The sequence below is a fragment of the Anser brachyrhynchus genome (assembly GCF_964034855.1).
Source record: "Anser brachyrhynchus genome assembly, chromosome: 4".
Classification (NCBI taxonomy): Eukaryota; Metazoa; Chordata; class Aves; order Anseriformes; family Anatidae; genus Anser; species Anser brachyrhynchus.
Genome location: NC_137698.1, coordinates 363,677 through 387,198, shown reverse-complemented (window position 1 = coordinate 387,198; position 23,522 = coordinate 363,677). Strand labels below are relative to the sequence as shown.

The window sequence follows — 23,522 nt, the reverse complement described above, 5'->3', positions numbered from 1 at the left end:
AAAGGAGCAACTGTGACAGTTGAATGGCATGACAGCGACCAGTGCCTGGGGAGCACTGGGTCACCTGGTCTTCAGAAATATCGTTGGGTTAGTGGAAAGCTCCTTTCTTTATAGGAAATGGAGCTGGAAAAGCAGAGTTGGGGAAGATTAGGCTGGGGAAGATAACATTCCTTATGATTAACTAAGGGCTTGGCTGAAAAGTATTATTTTGTATTAGGAAAGGGTGAAGCTTTGTGGAAATTTACTCTGTACCAGCCCAATTGTCAAATACTTGAGCTGAAACATGCCTAGAATGAAACATAATGAAATATCTTGCTTATTATTTTTCACGTAGGAAACGGTGAATATGTACCCATTCCAGATGCACAGCATTGCCCTGTCAACATTTGCATCCCTAATTGGACCATTTGGAGGATTCTTCGCCAGTGGATTTAAAAGAGCTTTCAAAATCAAGGTGCGTCATCACTTCTGTAAGCTGGCTGTGTTTTGGTTGTCTCTTTGAATGAGAGTGCTTGTTCTGTTGGTTGTTTTTGTTTGTTTTTTTCATTTATTGAGTGCAGTACGTAGTCTTTCTAGGAAGATCTTTGAGCTGTTTTTTAGCATCAGTAGCAGCACTTTGTTTTATCAGATATAGGTATATTGTTCCCGTTTCTTTTTTATTTTATTTTTGCATTGTGGTTGATAATTACTCTTCTCAGTCATGCTGCTAAAGTGATCGGGATGAACAAGATGTGAGATAATTACACTTGACACGTGTGGCAACCTGTAGATAATTGCTGACAGCAGTTTGCCCTTCAAATTATGGCTGGCTGTGTTTTACCAACAGAGTCTGTGCTGTATGCAGATGCTGACATGTCAGGCTCACCTGGGCATGAGTGTCAGGCTGCTTTTTGCCAATGCAGCGCTGCCTTGTACAAGAACGTGTACTGGCAATTGATGTGATGTGCTAACCTCTGTTTATTGCAAGGTGTGCGCTGTCGCTTGTGGCAGTAGTGTCCCTGGCTGGCATTAAGTGCAGCTGGAGTATGGGAAGAGGGCAGCCCCAAATTTTCTCCTGACCTCCTTTATGTCTTGGTAGGACTGCTGTAATTCTTAACTTGTTGCTTGTTGCTCTTGTTCCCTGTGTCCACTGGTTTTGGCATGTGCTTTGCACAGAAGCATACAAATAAACCTCTGTTTGTGCTGAACTCCCATACATGTGTTTGTACTTGATCCTTTTCCTTACGTTGGTCCAAGCAGCTTGTCCGGCAGTTCGCTGGCTACAGCCTTGCGCTCTGTCATGCCTGTTAGCCACAGCAGCAAGGGAACATTGGTGTGAAGAAGGGCTTTTTTGGGGCAAAATGATACTTCTGAAAAGCAGCAGTTTCAGTACAACACACTGCAGCCAAAGGGCCATCACAGGGACAGGGATATTGTGTTTATTGTTATTAAAGGCGGCGCGTGCATGCAGTCCGTGCCTGCTGGAGCAGCACAAGTACAGGGCTTGTATCTATTGCTGGCAGCCAGCTCACCTGACAAAGGTCCAGAAGTGAGCAAGAATGTCACCGAGGGTGTGTGAGGGCACTTGCCTAATAATAAAGCCGTTGTGCAGACAAGGTCGGGTAACACAAAGCTGGTGTACTGACTATTGTTTTCATCCAAGTATTATTATTATTTTTTAAACAAGTGATTTATTAATGACAAGGCTTTGTGATCATGTTCAATGTATTTATATTGCTTGTGCGCATCATGGCTTGTAATTAACGTTACCAAGAAGCCAGTGACAAAACTAGCAGGTGAATGGGCCGCACAACTTGTGAAGCCAGTGGGAGACAGTGGAAAGAGTTCTCAAGTTACCACTTGGCTGGAAGCAAGTAGATACTCCTTGGAAGTAAGTGCTTCAGTACCAGCTGCCAGTAGACAGTGCAAGAAAAGCCTTAAAGAGGAGAATCAGACCCTGAAGAGGCAAGAAACGACAACCATTAACTTGAGATGGTTGCCTCAAAATGGAATCAAGTACGTGTAGACTTGAATGCTCCATCTTGCTTCCTTTTTTTTTTTTTGTCTCATCCCTTGACAAACCTTTGCAGTTAAAATCTTCTTTAGCAAGGAGGCTCTTTCTAACTTTATGCTCAATGCAGTAAAACCATAGCTTAATTATGGCCTTAAAACACTGCTGTGAAGTGACGCTTGATGAGTGTGTTTCATCTGAATCGGTTAACATGATTTTTTTTCTCCCTGTCCTTCACACCCAAAAGGATTTTGCAGACACAATCCCTGGGCATGGTGGCATAATGGATCGCTTTGATTGTCAGTATTTGATGGCCACTTTTGTTCACGTCTACATCACCAGTTTCATAAGGTATTGGATTTTTGAAAATCAAAATACATACACTTGGATAAGAGCAGTACTGCTGTGTTGCAGTCTGAGTTGTGTTCTGCACCATTATAATAGCAGAGTTTGTTCCTAAATCTGTTCTATGCAATGACTTCAAATACAGAACCATTAAGAATGCACATTTGTGTGCACGTGTAAGATTAGTGTAATGTTCAAGCTATGCCCAGGGTGTTAACTGTGTAACCCAAGTACCAACAAGTTTTTGTGTTGCAGCCTTGTACAAGTTCTGCTGGAATTTACTGATAGGGTGGTATCAGGATGGGGTTCTGGCAGGAGGGTTGTTTGCTGTAACATCTGCTTACTGTTTTTTGCTTCCTGAAGAGCCTCTATATTGAGGATGCAGTTTTTCCCACAAGCTTCAGTATTTCTCAGTGGATGTACTGGAGGTCTTCTCTTGGAGAGGCTATCTTTTTACTGTGGGTAAAAAGAGTAGATGACTTATTAAAAACATTGCTCATCATCTCACACCAGCTTTCAAGAAGAAATTGTGGGAATGACAATTGTATTGCAATCGTTTTAGTTCCCAGGGAAAGGGTAATCAAGGTAAGGGACTGGAGGTAGCCAAACTCATACATGCCCTTAGTTTTGTAAATACATTTGAGTAAATAATCATGAGATAACTAAGTTACAGGTTCTTTGCCTCATGTTTGGTCCATTGTAGAAGTACACTGTAAATAAGTGGCTGAAAATGGGGCTGATGGGTTCCTGTCATTTAGAGGAGTATAGTTTAATTGGGTTTCTTTCCTGACTTGGACCATTTTCCTTTTAGTTGGTAGTATACAGCTTATCTAGCAATGGATATTAAACTAAAAAAGATCTTTTGATGAAGAATGTGAGTACAGTAAGAAAGAATAAATCAGTCAATCTTCTTTGTCATAAACCTTCTTAATATCCCCATCTGACAGAACATACAAGCAATGCTTTTCTCTTTTTGTTCGTATTCGGCTAAGGAGAGTGCTTTCCCGGTGATGTTTGGCCACGCATCCTGAGGGGATGGTTAGAGCAGAAAAAATCCATACTTTAGTATCCCCCCAAAAAACAGGAAGGCATTGCTTGTGCAGCAGGGGGAAAATGGAAGGCTGTCTAAAAGCTTCTTTAGAGCTGCTGCTCATCAGAAAAACTTTTCATTGACAGAGGTCCAAATCCCAGCAAACTACTGAAGCAGCTGTTGGTCCTTCAGCCAGAGCAACAACTAAATGTGTATAACACCCTGAAATCTCATCTTGTTGAAAAAGGGATCCTGCAGCCATCTTTGAGAGGATAGTCTGTCAAAATGAAGCACAATGTGAAAACTCTGTTTAGAAGCTGTCTGTGGAAAAGCACTATAAATGTGCACAAAGGTGGTACCTGAAGGAAGAATACTTCATGGTCTGGAAGAGGTGAATGCTTCTTTCCTGAAAGGAACATGAATGCTGTGACTTTCTGTGAGGAAACGGAAGATCTGTTACTCCTAAAATAATTAAACAGCTTGCAAAGTAACAGTACATATGTTATGTATTTTATTTCCTGCAGTGGATGGTAGCAGGCCTTCCTCAGCACCCAGCCCGAGAAGATTTGTATTTTAAAAAGCTAACCTTCCGTTTTAAATTGTCCTGGATGAGAACAGCAAGACCACACTCAAAATAAGCTATATATCCAGCAAATGTTATTGACAATTTTAAATTCACTGGTTGTTTCTGATGACTTCTTTAATTTTGTATGCTTTAGCAATACTTTTTTAGTGTTAAGTGGTTGCTGAAGTGAAAACATAGGTGAGGCTGGCAGTCGATCATTTATCTAGCCAGGTGCTGAAGTCACAATTGGCCAGAAAATACACATTTGCCTGTTCAAAACAGTCCTTACAGACTGCACTATGAGGCTTCCTGTATTTACTAAGTCACTAGGAAGGTTAAACTTAACTGTGTTTTTAACTAATCAGCTTTCGTATGAAACTGTTTCATCCTTTCAAAAGGGAAGTATCTTTACTGAAGTACAGCTGAGCTGATTGGGCTGCAGAGCTGCTTTTTTTTTTTTTTTAATGAATGTTATGGATTATAAACAAGTGTGTACATCCAGGACTAACAATTACCGAACAATGGTATTCTTTAACCATTTAAACAGAGTGAGATGAATCTGGAGTTTAAGATCTTGGTTTCCAGAGGATGGTCTGTGTCTGAAGACATAGTTTCAAGCCTTACTCCTTGTGCCTCTTTACTACTGTGTAGAATGGGGATTTTTTTCTCTCTTTTAAAAGCACTTTGAAGTCCTGTTTTATTAATATGTTACTGAGTGAAGACAGAAACTTTTTTCTCATGTATGTGCATGGTGCAAGACAGGATGCATGGTTATTCTTTTGCATGTTACTATTTACCAAGAATCTTCAAGCAAGCCTGGGCAACACCATAGGAATTTGAATGGAGAATTTTTAAAGGAAGCAGTTATTCTGTAGACTTGATGGGACAGATGAGGAAAGCTGATACTCTGCACTTCCCAGTCCTAGTTGTTTCCTAACTTATTTTATCACATGATAAGTCTTAATGCAAATTATTTTTTTTGAGACAATGAAAATGATTCCTTTATAAACAAAAAGCACAAATGCCAATTTGGTTTTGGTATACTGTAATTTGATTCAATATAATTTTTCAACCAACTGTAAATAAGTTTCTAATGCAGTGAACATACTAACGCTACATGTGTCTGTATGTGTGTGTGTGTATATATATATATAGCATTAATAGATGTGTGTATGTAAATATATATTAAAGGTGAAAAATTTTAATGGTTGGTGGTACCTGAGAATAAAATCATGGAGAAAATAACTAGGATTCATGATAGGCTCTATCTGTAATTTTGAGACTGGTTCTGTTGAATACAATGCATATGAATCCATCGCACGCTCTGTTTTGCACTTAGGCCACAGTACCATGTGTACAGCACGTGTGTGGAGAAGCACTCCTGCACATGGCTATGAAATGGAAATCTGGCTCTAGAGTAATCCCTGCTGATGTCAGGTATCTGACAGAAGTAATTTTTTTTATGGCACTTCCTACGGCTGACCTGGAGGCAGCAGGACTGTGTTGAAGGAACACTCTGAAACAGGTCAGCTCTTAAAAATGTTGTTATCTGCTTGTCCATCAGTGGCCAAGTCACTCGGGCTGTTAATTGGTAGGGACTGCATTTTGTACCTTCCACCAGAAGGGAAGCACAGCCGGAGGTTAAAAGATGGCACAGCCAGGAAGAATGACATGTGGAAAGGTGCTTGAAAAGGAAGGGAGAGATAAAGGGTGTGTGCATCAGTGAGGATGACCCAAGTAGCATACCTTGAAAATAAACTTGTCAATGAGACTTTGGTTGTGCACGGGGCTCTCGGAGTTGCTTATGAAAAAAGCACAGCTTTATTGGAGCCGGTATATCTTTATCCTGTGTTTAAATAGTAAAATAAAAAAACAGAGAGAATATATATTGAAAGGTATTTGTTGTTTCTAAAACTTGAACTTTCTAGTGTAATTTTATAGCATGTATAATAAGGAAGCTAAATTGATTTGAGCATTTATTACAACAGACCATTTGAAAGCTATCTTTTTGCACAGTAGAAGGTACAACACAACAATTCTGCTGTTCAATATTAAAATGAAGAAGGGATCACTTCTGAACTCATTCATCGCTTTTTGTAGAAAGAATAATAGCATTCTGCTGGCTTAGGCTTTGTAAATACAACTCAGCAGGAACTGTCACTGTGAAGTGATAACTACATTTGCTTGCTACGAAACATGTTTATCCCAGTTGTTACTTTTGCTGGTCCAAGCACTACAATGTGAGCAACAGGACAGTTTAACTTTTGCACCAGTGATTCTTTTCTCTTGTACTTCTGTTACAAGTTGCTGTAATTACCCATTGAGCAAAAAAATATATATTTGTAAATATTGTAAATGTTTTGAGCATATAATGTCTGTTTTAGTTTGTTGAATCTTTCATTGAAGCAGGCATTGTAAAAATAAAACTGGAATACAAATCCTCTCATGTTGTATTGTTTCATTGGTTTCTACGCAGAGCAGGTAGCAATCTCTTAACAAAAACGTATTCTTCCTTGCAGTTGCATTCTCAACAATGAAGGCAGCAAACAATTTCCTATTTATTTGTCTTCAAGACTTGGGGCTGTCCTAGGCAGTTACTGCAGGCACTTTCTATGATGCACCTCTTGCCCAAGCACATGCCAACTTGCCGTCTCTTCCCACAGGTATCCAGTTTAATGCAGCGTCCTTTCCTCCCAAGCATGTGGCACGCAAGGCACGCTCCTGCCTGGCTACTGTGGTGAGCTGTACCTGACAAAAGGGGAACATGATGCTGCCACTGCCCTCTAGGCTCACTTTCCTCAACGTAGGAAACATTGCTGCCTTTGGTCTCTGAAGGCGACTAGTGAGATGCTGGAAGAGGCTGCCACAGGCAACGAGGACCGATACTGGCTCCCTTGGTCCCTCTCCCTGCAGTTTCCAAGCACTAGGAGAGGCCACTGCCTCAGCTGGAGAAAAGACACAGCAGGGATGGGCCACGTGCTACTCGATGGGCAAGCTGTGCTGGCCCGAGCACAGTGTGTGACATCTTCCAGTCTGTGCTCCAGCACCACGTCACTGGGCAAGGCTGCTCTGGGCAGCCACCATGCCTTCCTGGCTCTGCTCCCAGCTCCTGAAAATAAATGGGAGAGAAGGGAGGGTGCAGCAGCAGCAGGACTACAGATCATTTCCAGGGAGGACTCGGACAGCTCTGTCCACTCTGCAACATTCTGATTTGGCAAATACAAACAGTGTTGCAGTTTCTTGGGTGGCAGCGCTTGTGAAATTGTCCTGTTTTGAATCCCCCTTCCCACGTGTTACTCCCTGTGTGGCTGGAACATGCTGCTGAGCTTGCACAGTGTGTGAGGATGAGGAGATGGCAGCTGGTGGCTGTCATTCTGTTGTCTTGTTGCTGCCTTTTTCAGTCCTGGATCCAAGGCCTTTCACCTGCAGACTCACCATGTGTCCGTGAGTGCCTTCTCCCACATGGAGGGGACGACAGGGGCTTCAGTTCAGAGGGGCTCAGCTCTGTTTCCATCCGCAGTCTGAGCTTGATCCAGCCCCTCTTTGGCTTTAATCTGTCCTGCCTCCACTTCAGGTGGTCCCTGGAAGCATCCCTCCCCCTCCCCCCCACTGTCTGAATGTTGTTCTTGTCTGTTACTTGCACAGAAAAAAAAATGAAATTTTTACCTTTGACAGACAGAAACCTTTCAAGAAAGTGTGTGTGCACTCACAGAACAAAGCTGACTTGGCTCACAATGATGTCCAAGCTGATCAGTACAGGTTTTTGAGTCATAGAATACCCTGAGTTAGAAGGGCCCCACGAGGATTAGCCATGTCCTGGAAGAGATGAACTGAAATCAGTTCTGCCTGAGGCACCAGGTGAGTTCCACCAAAACAGTACTCAGTGCTGGCCTGCTCCTTGAGAGGACAAGGTTCAAGATGCTAAATGGACACTTGAAATTGTGGTACATGGAGGCAGATGAGAGGAGCTGCTTGCAGGGACAGCAGCACAGCAAAACAGCCTGACAGAACAGGTAATCCTTTTTTGTGCATTTCTGGCAGAAGGAATTGTTTTTTTGTCTGTTTTCATTTTGACCTCTGTTGTCCTAACACAACAATAAGCCTTATTTCACACAGTCTCTTTATCCAGATTAAACAAGAACCTGCAAAAAGTTAAGGTACAGTTGCTTTTTCTCAGTTATAAAATGGAAATTCAATTCCATGTTGTAGCCATTTCAAACTGTATGAACTTAGATATAGTCCTGTAGCCGACAGGATTCCAGAAGCAGGCTGCAATGCTGGTGACAGCCACAGAGGCATGCTGCTGAACACCACAGGAACTGCGATCTGTTCGCCGCCCAGATTGCACCCTGCATTCTGAATACTGGTACTTGTTAGGCAAAGTTCTGCAACACATCTTGTTCTCTAAAGGAACAGGTGAGAAAAATCTCCTAATATTAGAGTTTATTTAGGGCTTTGACAAGAACAGACATAGCCCTTGCAAGGGAATAGGAAAAGGCAACATACTCCCATAGGGAAATAAAACTGTGAAACATCAGCCCAGTTTAAGTACCAGCCATTTGCTTACACATAATGTTCTGCAGTCATCTGAAGGGAGAAAAACCAACAACAACAACACTTGTGACTTGGTTTTATCTTACCAACTTGCAGCTCTTCGCTGTGCAGTTGTCCTAGCACCAAGACTCAAGCAGCCCAGAACTCCTGCGGGAGCCTGGCCACACTCAATCCAGCTGCGAGACTCGCAGGATGCCACTGCCAGCATAGGCACAGCTGCTCCCGCACCCTTCTCCTCCACCCTGGTTCTCAAAGCAGGCAAGGCAGCCTGAGGCTGGGTACCCAGCCCCTCAGGGGCAAGAGCAGGGGGCCCAGACCTCACTGTCAAGGTCCACAGCTGCCACCACCATCTCTCACATTTGTCCACTTGTTCGCTTTTCCCCTCCTAAGGGGCACAAGGGAGAGATGTGGGTTTGCAGCAGCAGTTTGCTGACTTCAGTGGTCACTGCTGTCAGGGAAAGCAGCCAGGCCACCACTCAGAAGTGACCCTGTTTTGAACTAATCCCACCTGCAGCTCTTAGAATAAGAGGGCACATTTTTCATTTCTGCTGTTAGGACTCTGCTCTTTGATCACAGGAAATTAAATACTTGTGATATCTGGCAAGCGTTGAGCACACCTTTAAAGAAAACACAGTGAGAGCTCTAATTGCCCAACCATGGCTTTTATTAACCACCTAACTATGGCTAATCGCTGGGGCTTGTTTGTATTTGAAGGGTGTGTGTGACTTCATGCACTTTAACCTCATTTCTGGTGTGACAAACTGTCATACCCAGCAAATATATGATAGCGCCACATACTGAGAAGCAATTGCCATCAGACTCTGTACCATGCTGTGTCCAGCTTCACTGAAACATGTTTCAGAGCCTGACTATAAAGTCAGAAGAAAATTCTGTTAAAAAATTGTAGGCAAGGTCCTCTCTTACTGCCAGTGACTAAGATGAAGGCAAGGCTCTGCTCAGTCATCTCATATTTGTTTTGAAGATGAAAATCAAGATGAAATGCAGCATATCTGCATTTAATCAGTGCCTAATTGTGTACTACCTTTTCTTTATGCAGCATCATTCAGGCCATCATACCCCTGCACAGCTTGAACTAGAAGCTTTAGTTTACCTCACCTACAAAGTTGCAATCTGAGCCACATAGACAATTTGTCACATCCACATGGCTGAGGATGAGCTGAAAGCTATGGAAGGCTAGACGAGCACTCAGCGTTCCTTACATACCTGCTCTGGTCATATGCTTCTGTTGCTGTCTGGCTACAGCCACTATTGGGCACACGACAGCTGAATCCTTGGTCAGCGTAAGTACAGCCATCTTTATCGCTTACCTTCCTTCCCCTGTCTAACTGGTCCTCATTTTTAGGCTCAGTTCATAAGACTCAAACATCCACAGCAGGGGCAGGTTAAATAAATGTCTGTCGCTTCCAAGCAATTCTGCCTTGTGGCCCTATCTGCACAACTTTGTGGCCACCACTCTGTCTGCAATATATGTACAGCTCTTTTATTAACTGTTGCTTGTTTGTCTGTTTTAACAAAACAAACCATCCCATCAAAAGAAATATATTTTTTTCTTCTTCTGTAAGCATTTTAGGCAGTATCTATGCAGAGCAGCTGGACCCAGAATCATGTTTGGGCTCTGCACAGCATTCTCAGCAGGCCCACGTGTGCCATTAGCAATCCCTTGTTATTTGTAAGGCAATGTGCTGCTGGGTAGCCCACTGAGCTGCTCCCAGACCTCACCTGTGTAATGCCCCAGCAGATCATTTGCAGATCTTGCTTCAGTCTTCCAAGGCAAGAAGTTTCCAGTGAGGAAAATATCTGTGGTCAGGTGCACTTACCAGGGACTTGGGGAGACCACACAGTTGAGTGTGCTTGTTTACAATGTGATGGTGAAGATGAGCAGATCACCAACCATGCAAATGACACATGCACAGTGGAGGGGAGCAACCTGAAAAGTTGGAAAGGTTCTTTAGGACAGGGAGCCACACTAAAGCAGGATGTAGGTGGCCTGTAACCATGTCTCTTGCTCTTTTCCTGAGGTACAGTGGCATTGCAAGTTAGCTGGGGGTAGTATTTGTAGCGGTACTGCTTTTTGCTTTTTTTCTTGTTTGTTTAAGAAAATGACAGCTGTAGCAGAATGTCTGCTTTCTAGCTGCAGGAGTAGAATATGCAGGGTGCACAAAATAAGCCTTCTGCTTTACTCAACTTGTTTGGGGTGTCCAGTCTGCTTTGAAGCACAATACTACAAGAGACATGCAGAATGTGTTCTTTACAGGGAATTAGGATGATGTGAGGAAGATTTAAAGCTGAAGTCTAGAGAAGCTTGTCAGAGAGCCTGATAAGGTCATAAGAGCCTGCCCGCGGGCTTGACAGTGGGAACTGAAGTAAGAGTTTTGTAAAGGGCTATTACAAAGAGGAGGGTATGAGATGAGCAGGGTTGTAATTAGGACAGGAATGCCATGTCAGTGCAACAGTAAGTCACAGCTTGAGCAAACCCTCAGCTAGCCTCGAACATGAAAGCCGATGCAGAGTGGCAGCTGCGGGTGGGCAGGCAGTATGCGAGAGGAGCCTCGTGCTCCCACCAGTTCCCTTGCAAATGGCACAGCAGGAGGGACCTGCGTCTTGTGTGGCACGCCTCACTGCCCAGCCAGCAGCCGCCTTGTCACAGGTATGGCACAAGTCATGCTGCTAGCAGCAGAGGTAGTGCAAACAGAGTAGCCAAAACGGTGCTTTATTGCACTGAGGCCACCTGAAGTGTCAGTAGCCAAAAAACAAGAAGCTGTTCAGTGTCACGGTATAGCATGGAAAATCCATGTTGAGGACTGGGAACTCCAAGGACTGGGACTCTGTGCCTCAGGGTGGCCTTAGCAAGATGGTGAAGCTGCCCGCTGATCTGTGCTGAAGACAGTTACAGCCTCTTCCCTCAGGCTGTCTTAGACTATGATAGACCCAATGTATGTGAGGGGTGGGGGGCTTAAAAATAGAGAGGCGGTAAGATTGAACCAGTCTGCAACAGAACTTCATGTTATCATTTTCTTTCTCTGAGTTTGGGCTCTCATTTTCTTTGGGGCTTCAGGAAAAACTCAAGAAAACAAGGTACGAGAAAATCATGCAGATTTCTAGAAACTCTTACTCGGTGACACAAAGTAGTCCAGTAAAAGCCACTCATCAGTTTTGAGCATTATGATCTTCTTCCCTGATGTGAAAAGAGGTGACACTGACAATCTGTGCATTAGCAGGTATCACAGGACTGACATTTCTGTCACTACTTCACTCTCTCGTCCTCACCCCCTTCTCCTCCATGGTATGTGCCTGAGACGCTGACTGCCAGCAGAAGGACCCTAGGCCAACGTCTGCTATCAGTGCTGTGCATGACCTGCTCATTGTGTGGCATGCTTTTGATCCAAAGAACTGGGCAGAACAAGTTTCACACAGATGTTCTTATTTTTTTTTTTTTAACTGTGACTTTTTGTACTTGCTCACAAGTACATGCAAGGAAAGAGGCAAAAAGAATGGCAACAAGGGATGGCCTGAGGGGAATCACCCATTTAGCTATCCCTGTTCTCCACAAACATCAGCCTGTGGTGTAAACTCTGTGGTAAATCCTGCAGAAATCATGTTTTTGTCTGGTGCTCAGACACGAGTGCTAACGCTTCCCTTATTTCTTTGTCATGCCTGAATACAGCCCTAGTGAACACAGGGCACCTGCATGCGTCTGCTCACCAGGCTGGGGAGCCCAGGTCTGGGGAGGGAGAGCAGTAAGGGCACACAATTCCTAGCCTTTTTTTTTTTTTTTGGTCAGGAAAATATCATCTATTTCCTCCAAAAAAGCCCTTCAGAGTGTTGGGTTTGTGCCCATGACACGTGGGGCACACTGTTCCTTGTGGACAAGCCTAATTAGGCTTCTCTGTGTGCTTGTGGTGGCTTATTTACAAGCCCTGTAGCACTGAGAAGCTTTACTGAGCATTTCTTTTAGTGATTTATATTTGAGTGAAGCTGTTTTCAAAACTGGATTTGAATTGGATTTGAAATTGGACTTGAACAGTTGTTTCCTGGAGAGAAGACATGCAAATGAAGTCAAGTAAGCACCTAGGGCAAAGCTTCTGGCAGGGAGGTGCTCCGCCTCGGGCCTGTTGGCACGTGTGAGGTCAGCAGGCACTTCTGCTCCCCCTGTGTGGGCAGCAGCTGGTGCCCGGGATGGGCCGTGATGTGGAGGACCTCACCTGTGAGCAACAACGGCTGGGGAGGGGAAAAGCTTTGGGAGCTGCCGGATTGTCAAAACACTGGGGATGGTGGCATTTGGAGCTTAAAAATAAATAAATAAATAAATAAATAAATAAATAAATAAATAAATAAATAAATAAATAAATAAATAAATAAATAAAGGTCTCAGATTAATCGAGTGTACTTCCAGGAGTGTGTTCAACAGTCTCCCTTCAAAAGAAATGCTTTATAAACTTGCTGCTGGATCAAATATATGCTGTAACTTTTATTTCAAGACCTGACGTGGAAAATCTGCAAACATTATATAAATTATATAATTATATAAATTTCTTTTATAACAATCAATGTCTTGAAACCAGATGCTAGAGCAGAGATAGAGAGGGAAAAAAAACTTGGATTGATGGTGTAGGGTATGTGCCTTTGTAACTCTCAATCTTCTCTTCTTTGAACCACTGTTTATGCAGTTTCCCTATAAGCTTTTTATTTTACTTTTTTTTTTCCAAACCAGAACCACCTGGAAAGCTGTTGCACTGCAATCAAGCTCAGGAAATCAGAGCAGATAAAAAGAGGCTGCTCAAGGACACTGCCCTAAGCAGAGCTGTAGGCCACCTGGGCTGGAGGGCCCCCACCTGTGCCTGTGAGGCTTGCTGGGCTGCAGCACAGTACCTCTGTAGGAGCTGATGTGGGGCTGTGGCTCCTCCGCTGCTTGCTCCCTAAGAGCAACCTTCCCGTGCAAGGGTGGCTGAATGGTGGTGGGATACCTTGTTGAGGACCATCAAGCAGTGACGTGGATGATAGCCGGAAAGGACAGCTTCTTCCAGATGAAGTTGTGCTTTGGTGGACTCTAACTTTCACTGGGGAGAAGCCCCTTGAGAGCAGAATATCTTCGGGAATGCCAGGATTACCATCAGGTAATTTCCAAAATACATGTAGGAACTAGGTGCTTGAGAAAGGGGAGCTGGCTAAGGCAGTTCCAGCTAACTGTTCTCATTTTAGAGATGCCCTACATTTCTAGACTCTTTACCATGGGACAGAATACAGTGGGTTTTGCCACTTCAACTTACAAATCTGTTGTGGTACCCGCTGATGATGAGAGAGAAGACTCCTGTCTGTTTAGAGCCAAGCAAGGATCATTATTTTCTTAAGTCATGGGAGAAGGGCAGCAATGCAGCTATCACTTCCTTTTCACTCTGGCACACAGGGGTTAGAGCAGCAGGTCTCCTTACTGTTGGACAGGCTGCTTCTGTACTGTGTTGGGAGCGAGGCCCTCGTCATCTTCCACAGGGGCTGTTTGTAGCAGAAATCCTCTGGTCAGAGATGGAGGGAGAAGGAAATTGGACATCTAATTAGTCCACAAGCCAAGGCATTCCACTCCAAAGGTCTGGGTGTCAGTCTCAGCTCCCAGTGCCGTTTCTGTGTAGGGAGTCCCTCCCCAAAGCAAACAGGTTTTCCTCCTCGCTTCTGGGGAAAGCTGGCATCAGCAGAGCGTGCAGCAGAACCTGTGTGCCCAGGACCTCCAGAGGAGAGGATGTGCAAGGCCTGGTAGGCATGTTTGATGTGTCTGGGATGAGGGCAGAGCTGAAGGCTGATCCTCGGGCTGCTGGGGGAACCCAGGTGTTGAGTATTCCCAGACACAGAAGCTGATGATGCTGGGGAGCTTTAATGTGAAGGTCTGTAGGCATTTACCTTCTCAAAAACCTTTGGGGTTAGTTCAAGGCCAAGTGGGAATCCTGGAGAACACAGATCTGAATTTATGCATTTAAAGCCCTGTCAACCTTTCTGCTTATCTGAGAAAAAGCAACTGGGAAGATACTTTGAGAACCTGGCTTTTCAAACATGCAACACAGGCTGCTAACTTGAGCTTGCACGTTAACTTAATCAGGCTTAATTTAAAACATCAAGTAGATCTCCAAGCCTTCAGTTGATCTTGATGGCTTTTCTTTTAAGTGTTTTTATATCTTGATAGTTGAGCAAAGTGGCTGAATTGCCACCATACAAGTAATAGAACTTATAGGCTAAATACACACAGCAAATAGGAAAAAAAGTTTTACTGTATGGGCTCCAAATGATCTACAGAGTGATTCTTGTACAACTTTTCCCAAGGGTGAATGACTCTCCTTCTCCCTGCAAAGATGCATTTCTGAAAAAGTTTCAAACTAGCTAATTTCAGCTTTAAGCAAAAATAGGAAGGCAGTTTGCTGAAGGGAATGGAGGTGAGGGGGAAGCATTTCCTTCAGCTTGCATCTATCCTAACCTCTTCTAATAGCAAATGTACTTTAAAGAGCAGAAAGTAAACTTGCCCTTCCCCTGCTTTGTCGTGACCTGACAAAATCTAGTCACTATGCAGCCAGTGTAACTTGACATTACAGAAGTATACGTTTATAGACATTTCACATCCCAAGACAAACACAACTGGTTTGTGTAAAAGAAGCCAGGAGTCTGACTCTGAGTAGGAGCTCTCAAGCCTAAGAATGTAGCTGGCTGGGACACAAGTCTCTGCTCTAGTCATAAAACCAGAATATCATTGCTAATGCAAGAAAGTAGTGGTAGATAACCCTACCTCTGCCAGCGTGGCACCGACACGAGTGCTAGGCTGTAGGTGTCAGCATATTTGACCTCACTTTAAAATGAGGATGATTCCCTCCAGTGCTTTGGCTGGAAATGAACCTGTTACTGGTCTCCTATGTTCTTGTAAACAACTTGTCAGTGTCAAGGCTATCATACTAAACTCATCTAATGTAGACTGAATATAATCCCGCCCCCTTATGGCTTTTAAACAGAGACAGAAAGAACAGGCAAAAAATAGCTTGTAGTCCCATGCTGCTGCTTATGAGCGTCTTTCAGCAGAGACTTGCATATAGCTGTCCAACACAACTACCTGTTGATGCAGATGGAATTGCCTATAGCCACCAAATTAAAAACTGTAAATCTCTAGGATAAAGCTTTAAATGCTTTTTTATTTATGGTCTGTAGCGACTCATAGCACAAAAGTTCAGAGCAAAGCATTTGTCAGAATCAGACAAGGTCCTTTTGTGGACCTCATGTCTGTGTTTGAATTAGTATAGATATTTGGCATGTTTTTAACACAAGGATGATTTATTCACAATGGCACAATAACACTAATTTCAGACAAATTCTTCTAGTTTGTGCTTGTTTGATTTGGTTGGGTTTTGTGGCTGGAGCATCTGTATACCTCTAGCATGTGGAAGAGGTCCCAGCTGCCTGATAATTTGAATTCTCCTAGGCTAAAAATTTTGAAAGCTTCCTTTTACGAGAGATTTAACTGAGAGCAATCTTGTCCATTCTTTACCACTCCTGCCCTTTCTCTCTTCGGAAGGTCCAATTACAACTAAAAAATGAAAAAGGAATATTGGCCAAGAAATGTTATGTTTTTTCTAATTGTCTCACTTAAGAATTAGCTGTTTTTAACTGTGCTGTAGCCAGAAATTACTTTGAATGTATACACTTACTCCTATGCTTGAAGCCTTCACTGGGTAAGAGATGATGCTCTGTTGTAGCTCTGGTGCCCAAGTGTAACTGCTGACTGTAGGCCCAGTCTGCACTAAGTTCCATTGTGACAATGAGGAAAAGAAAAATACAAAAAAAATTGCTACTGCCATTAACTTGTCACTGTTACACTAGTAGCAAGCTCCAGCAAACAGTGATCATGAATCACCAGCATCAGGGGTGAAAAACAGCAAAACTAAGTTTTTGCTACGTTCTCAGGTTTAAGGACTTGCAGTCACTGGGATTGTAAGTGTGACTAGCCATGAGCAAAACCAGAGGGAAGCTGCAGTGACTTTGTTTTCCTCCATTGCCAGATGAAGGTATCTGGAATGTGCAGACGTTGAAAGCCTAAGGAAAGCAAGTTTTAAGAGGTAGGAAGCCAGTATAATTGAGCTATATTTCTTTAACCATGTAGTCCTTAACACAGGCAGGCTAAGTCATTACATTGCAATGGTGTGGTAGGCTTCACTGGAAGCAGCATCAAGTTGTGGTTTGCTCTTGTTCTTTGGTGTCAGATGATGAACATCACATCAGTACACCAAAAGAGAAATAGTTTAAACATAATTAACTTGAGCTAACACTGAAACTCCTGGGAACAGGCTGCTATTAAATGTTCAGAGATTTTTAACTTGCATTTATCAGGGATATGATAATACTGTTTGAATGAAGGCTTCTTAATTAAACTTGACCTAGGTGACAGTACAGTTGGGTTATTAATACTGTTCACTTGAACTGTGGTTCTAATATACTTTGAGTGGAGACTGCCTAAACTATTGCTTTTCTAAGGGTTAATATAGCCACTAATTTTTATAAATGCTGTGCAACTTTTCTATTGCTTGATCCTGATTCTCACATTCCTGTTCCAGTAATTATTTTCTCTTTTTTAGAAAAATGCATTATAAATCAGGTGTATTGGTGTCTTTCATGTCTATCTAACAATTAATATACGGATTATTTTATACTCATATGCCTTTTACATATAGCTTGTGAGGATAGCTTTTTTTTAATTAAATTTAAAAACACATACTGTTGCAAAAATCCCTGTTTCTAAGCTTCTCAGCAAGGTAAAGAAAACTGAGAAATGACACTTCAACCTAGATCATGAGACAGTAACAGCTGAATACAATATTTTAAGAGAGAATTATTGCCTGGGTTAGCAAATTGGACACATTTTGATAATTGAAATTAAACCTACTTCTGTTTGTCTGCCTGTTCTGCCTGCTCCTGCTGCCTTTAGAATAGGGCCTTTCCTTCAGAGACCAGAAGGAAGGAGTGGATGGAGTTCGGTTGTGCAGCTACCTCCAGAAGCAGCTACTTGCTGCTTCAGAGCAGACATCCATGACCTCCTCTTATTTGTGGTCAGGTCCCCTCTAGAAAACTGTCTGTAACATGCAGCCCTAATGCAGGATCTGCCTGTTCAGTTGTGAAACAGTGAAGAAATACTTATCGTGGTTCAAAGGGCATTATAAAAAAGCCTCAAAATGGAAGCCTGTAGCAAGAGGATGGTTTTATCTTACAATTTCTTTCTGGATGTTAGTTTCTGGAGGTGGTGCTCAGGGGTTGGAGCTGCTCTGAAGCAGCCCAGGGGATGGTTTTGCAGAGTGCATGCACCTGGTGGCCCCCAAGAGACATGTGCACCTGAGGCCCGCCCTGCAGCAGCCTCTCCTGGCATCAGGGCTGTTCTCCTCTGGGGGAGCGGGGCTAAGGACAGATGCTTGCAAGGAGGGAGGCCCTCCAGAGCCACCAGAGGACGGCAGCCTCCCTGCTTGTGTAATTGGAGGCTACAGAAGGCCAGATGGGAAGGGGGAAAACCCATGTGCACTTGTCTGAGCTTCTCAGAAGCCTATTCGGGAAAGGCTGCATTTCCTATATTACAGCCAGTGGAAGGAAAAAAGCAAAGTCCCAGAAAGAAAGCAGCAAGCTGGACAGCATGCTTGGCCCTAGTCTGCTGTGCTGTCTTAAAAGATTAAACCCTGACCTTGAAGCAACTCTGTGGTGCTTTGTTGGCGTATAAGGTCCACAGAGTCTGTTCTCAGAAAAACGCTTAACTATTAGGGGATGAAACAACACCCAAATCCTTCTGAAGAAGCCAGCTAACACTCTATTCAAGACATGAGAGTACAATACTTAAATTAGCTAGATTCACAACCCAAAAAAAGGAAACGAGGGAAAGATGATACATTGCCAGAATTAGCTGTTTACCATGCCAAGTACATTTCAAATGTATGACTCGTCTAGGTGCAACAACTTGAAATTCAAGTAATCTATTCAGTTCTCACAGGTTTTTCACAAGAGCATGTAAATATTCTGCAAATTTGGGCAGAACTACTTTCTCAACTGGCTATTTTTGCTGTAGATCAAGCTAAAAATAGCTGTTGGTGTATTTAGGGAAGGTGCATGAGAGATGGAACAGCAAATGAATGTGGTTGTACAAAACAGACAACTTGGAGATCTGTTATGCTGATTTGTACTGCTCCTGTGTATCAGTTGACTGTGCTAGGCCCAAGGAACAAACCCACAACATTGCCATAGGTGTTTGACCTATTCAAACACAGCAATGACACTCTTCAGGCCACTTCAATTTTTTCTAAACTTATAAAACGTTCCCCCTTCCAAAAAGCTATGTGTTCCTCACAATACCAAGCTCTTCCCATCCAATCCTTTCCTGTGCAACCTACCTCAAAAAATGCCCTTTTCCAGACTCTCAGATGCACTGTCTGTTGTTCCAAATCACTGTTCCTGTGCAGAAAAGTCTGTGAGATAGACAGGTGGTGGTGGTTGTGGCAGGGCACTCTGAACCCTGTGGCACCTGTATGAGCCTGGGTCTCTCCAGCAGGTGGCTGGGGAGAGGCTCCCCCGATGCAGTGCATTAGATGGCTGCTCTTGCCAGGTGGACAGGGCAGGCTGCTCTGAAGACACCTGGAGGGTTATCAGGCAAGGTCAGAGAAGCGAAATGGTCTGGGAGAAGACAGAAAAGCGGGCTCTGACTATGAAGCTGAAACCAAGTAGGTTTGTGCAGTCTAAGCAAGATGAGCCATTTAACATCATGGCTGGTGCGGATAAGGTGCTGAGGTGCTGCCTGGGTTGATGGCAATGTTTCAGTGTGCTGAGGGTACAGTGTGGCCACGCTGGCATCATCCTGGAGCCTGTGAAAAAGTCATGCTCTGAAGGCTGCTTTATGTGTGGCTGCTAGTGGCAACAGGACATCTGGGAACCATGTGAAAACTGCAGATGGTGGAAATATGGTACGTGCGAATAATGTGAATTGCTCTGTAAGCCCCTACAAACAGAGATGAAAACTCCTACATGCTAGAGATCATCCCTGTGTGTCTCAGTAAGGAGTTGAGCGTTACAGTGCAAGCCAGTGCTTAAACGCATGCAAAAAATATCAACATTATTTCTGGAGAGATTGAGTCACCTTCCAATTTTAGGTAAATTTGATCAGGGGTTTGTACAGCAGAGAAAAGGAAATGGAATGGCATTGGCAGGTCACAAAACACAATTCCATACATCAGGTACAACTATACCATAAGGTCCTGTCGACACTGAAATCTCGCCTTGAATTTAGAAGCTGTTTGACTGCTGGAAAATTGACAGTGGCATATGATTGCTTCCTCAGTATTTCAAGGTATGCGAGCCAACATGAGTTGAGTTCTGTTATGTCTTTCCCTCTATTTTAAGACAGTCACAGAGGGAAAGACAAAACCTGTAAATTACAAGTATACTGACTCTGGGGGGGAATTAAGCTTCCAGTTTAAAGTTGCGTTGTTCATGTTCCCCATGTTAGTCTAATACTAACATTCTACCATGACTTAGGTCCTTAGTATAAATTCTGCTGTGAGTTGAGTATTTACTTTAGTTTTGCTTTGTGCTTGTTTTTCTAGTAGAATCTGGTTCAAGGTATTGGACCAATGCTTAAACCTGTAATCAGGTGTTTGAGAAAGAGCTGTGATGTCCAGGTGAGAGGAAATTAGAAGATAAGCATCTATAACTAGCTAGTTTGGATAGTGGAGTTGAAGACCAACACATTACCCTGTGGTCCTTATTGCCGAGTGAAAATGATTCGTGAAAATGTTGGATAATTACTGCAACAGCTGTGTCTGCACATGTTACTTCTTATCTTTCCTGCTTTGATGAGAAGAGCTGAGCAGGTCAGACCTCTTTGCCTAAAAAGATGTTTTTTTAGCGGGGAATAAATAATTTCCTTGCAGCACCTTTCTTTAGCTGACATGGCGATAGCACAGCAGAAGCATTGTCCTTACAGGTCCACATCAGTAACCTTTAGAAGCAATTGGATATGATCATTACTTTCCTTATAGATAATACTCCTATACCTCCTTTACTTCCTGTGTCTCCTCGAAACTGTAACCTCTTTGACATGTGTTCTGAATACTTCCATTAGGCACCTAAGAGAGGTTTGTTTTTAACCTCTGTTGGCCACTTCGTTTCCCAGTTACCAAAACAGATCTTAGAGGAATTGCTCTTATCTTGGTTTTGACAGTCAGCAATTTTTCCTGTTGATGACTTGACAAGAGTACATTGCCATGCCTTTCTAATTGGTGCCTGAAAACAGAAATTAAGTAAGTTGCGGGGCTTGTGGTTTCCTCGCTTTGGAGAGAGAGCAAGAGGAAATGAAGAGAGAAAGATCATTTGTTGAGAGTCAAGACTTACCCTTCAAATGAGGCAACACCAGCAGGAGGAGCTTGTGGGAAGAAACTGTTTTTCAGATTTCATTTGATCTTTTGAGAGAAAAAGGTTGGTTCATGCAGTGACATGGAACATCTAATAAAACTCAGGACTATTTTCCTGTCAGAGGTCCCTCAAATTCTGAAGAGTTTTACAGTTAGTTTCTTGCTACTGATAATATACAAAATTATATGGTCTTTTGAGGAAGAAAGGATTGCATGATGGAAGAGGAGGAGAAAGGCAAACAGATGTGGTGATTGACATGGGAACCACTGTGTGCTTTTTGATCATTTGATTTTAAAACAAAATGCATGGAAAATGTTGTCTTTCCAGACAAGTCTTATTTTCAGAAACGTTACGAATTAGCAATAAAAAAGCCATGTGTTAGCTACAGAATAAAATCAGGAGTGCATGTACATCTGGCCAGGCAGCATTCAAACCCCACTCACTCATCAGAGTTGCATGGTTTTGATCAGCCAAGTGAATGAAGCCTTAGTTTTTTCTCTGCTTTGGAGTATAGTATTGTAAACTTTGTGACTGAGATCATGTGTTTATTTTCAAACCCTTACATTTTACATAGGACAGTTGTGATCAGGTGTTTAGAAAAGAACTAACTGTTTTAGGTGGTGTTTTTGTATAGAAAATATAAAGAATAAGCATTAGGAAGCTGGGACCCAAGCACTGATCTGGGGACAGTTATGCGTGCCACTAAGACATGTAATTGTGTGTGGTTTCTTCAAGAAGTGCTGGGTAAATATTGATTTCACTTACAAAAAACTTTTTACCAAAAGCGAGTTGACCTGTTTGTCAGAATGATGAAACTGTATCAAGCCAAGAGTGACTTGCTTCCTCTTGCAACTGAAGATATCATTTTTGCATATTTAAAGGAACATATCCATCAACAATGTCTGCCTGTATGTTAACATAATTATCAGTCTGCATAACTTAATGAAAAGTTAATTTGTGTTGCAGTTTCCACATATGATTTATCATTAAATCTGTTACCCAGCCCTGCAATGGAGGTTGTATGAGTACTCTGAGAGATGATTGCATACTGGTAGCTAGAATGTTCAGGGAAACTAATTGGGATCGTAATGAAATCCCATGGAATTTTGGAAGCAGGGCCCAGAGGATATCAAACAGAGCCATTTGAAAGGTACCAAGAAATCTGTGTTTACAAATAGCACAGTGTTTTGTTGTTCTTGAGATCACACAAATATACTGGTGACTGTAGCTGATATGTATTAAAATTTCACCTTTCTAGACAATGGATACTATCTACATTTAAACTTGGTATTTTTAGGAGTCTATATATCGAGAAAGTGGGAAGAGTGTTTAAGTAGAGATGTGGATCCTGTACAGTGGACTTAAGCCTTCTCATGAATCCTGTATGCACTCTACTCACCTTTCACATGGATTCCCTTAGCCACCTAGCTATCTACTACATAAAATGATCATCTACTGGTGCAATAATCAAAAGCTCAGATACCGAGGCATACCTCTGGATCACCTATCAAAGGTGATAACTTTTTTTTCTACTTGGAGACTGAAAACATACAGAAAATAACTTCTGTTTGAAAGGAAATGCTCTTTCAAGACTGCAACTTGAAGGGAGATTGACAGTGCAGTTTGCAGTTAACAAGGCTGCCATAGGCACTGACAAGATTTTTCATTGTTGTCTAAAACTATCTTTATATGACGTGGCTAATAATATTAGAAAAGCTTCAAGTTCTGTGACTTGTTCACGGACAGGGGACTGTCAAAGAAATTACTGCTTCTCTACAGAAAGCTATGTATGCATCTAAAAGATCCAGACTTTGTCTACGTATCCACAAGCAATTCTGATGGCGTTGACAGAAAGCAACTCCAAGTTCTTCCAATGCTGCGTTAGTAATAGGAGGACCTGGCTCCATTTTTAATAAAAACTTAATTTTATAGGAACAAATGTGTATGCAATGGCTGTAAATAACCTGTGGCTAGAAATTAAATTGGAAGAAGTTTCGAAACATGGAAAAAGTTTTGAAACATCCTTAAGCAGTGACATCAACCTTTGCGTAGCTCCCCAAGAATCCTTTTATTTTGTATAGAATTTTGGTAATTCAGCTAAAGGGTTAACTTGGCTTGTTATTTCCAAGGGGTATAGTAAATAATATTGAGTAAAAAGTATTTTTTAAAATAACATATTGTGGGAGTGTGGCCATGGGGATCGACAAGCCCCATGGTTGGTGATAACATCAGACTCTTGACAATGAGGCCGTGAGGAATGTAAAGAGTTTAGAAGGAATGAAGAAGGGTGATTCAGGAGATGCCTTGCTGTCTCAGACTGCTTGTTCTCCAGCCGTTAAGACATGGAAGTTGCTGGGTGTTTGCTGTTGCTGGGCAAAGTTGTTGACCAATGAATAGTTAGTGGAAAAGTACTGCTGTAGAGCGAATGGTATAAGAAGGGAGCTTGTCCTCAATAGAAGAGTTGAAGTTATGTCATCAATAAAGGAGTAGCAGTTACCGATCCTAAAGAACCCTGGTCTCCGTGTGGTCTTTGCGCATCAACATGTTCCTGGTCACTTAGCTATCCACTCTTTGCAAGCTTTAAAAGCAGTCACCGTGTGATGTAGGAAATGAGC

The 23,522-nt window shown here is 42.7% G+C and overlaps 2 protein-coding genes and 1 long non-coding RNA gene across 19 annotated transcripts in view; 2 read left to right on the top strand and 1 right to left on the bottom strand.

Annotated features, from left to right (window-relative positions):
- The window catches only part of CDS1 (CDP-diacylglycerol synthase 1), a 29,220-nt gene extending 22,852 nt beyond the window's left edge, over positions 1-6,368 (top strand). For both annotated transcript variants that reach the window (XM_080589115.1, XM_080589114.1), the window contains exons 11-13: positions 335-454; positions 2,238-2,341; positions 3,512-6,368. In XM_080589115.1, coding sequence (XP_080445241.1) covers positions 335-454; positions 2,238-2,341; positions 3,512-3,641 — 354 coding nt within the window. In that variant the 3' untranslated portion in view covers positions 3,642-6,368. The remainder of the gene's footprint in view (positions 1-334; positions 455-2,237; positions 2,342-3,511) is intronic.
- On the bottom strand, positions 4,338-22,595 carry LOC308193955. The gene is made up of 2 exons (XR_013950111.1): positions 18,894-22,595; positions 4,338-7,746 (listed from the first exon to the last, which is right to left on the bottom strand). It is a non-coding gene; the product is annotated as an uncharacterized lncRNA (long non-coding RNA).
- The window catches only part of WDFY3 (WD repeat and FYVE domain containing 3), a 187,925-nt gene continuing 177,700 nt past the window's right edge, over positions 13,298-23,522 (top strand). For 10 of the 16 annotated variants that reach the window (XM_080589096.1, XM_080589094.1, XM_080589095.1 and 7 more), the window contains exon 1: positions 13,298-13,619. The gene's annotated coding sequence lies outside the window, so the exon portion shown is untranslated. The remainder of the gene's footprint in view (positions 13,620-23,522) is intronic. The other 6 variants (XM_080589093.1, XM_080589092.1, XM_080589091.1 and 3 more) reach the window with 1 other exon arrangement.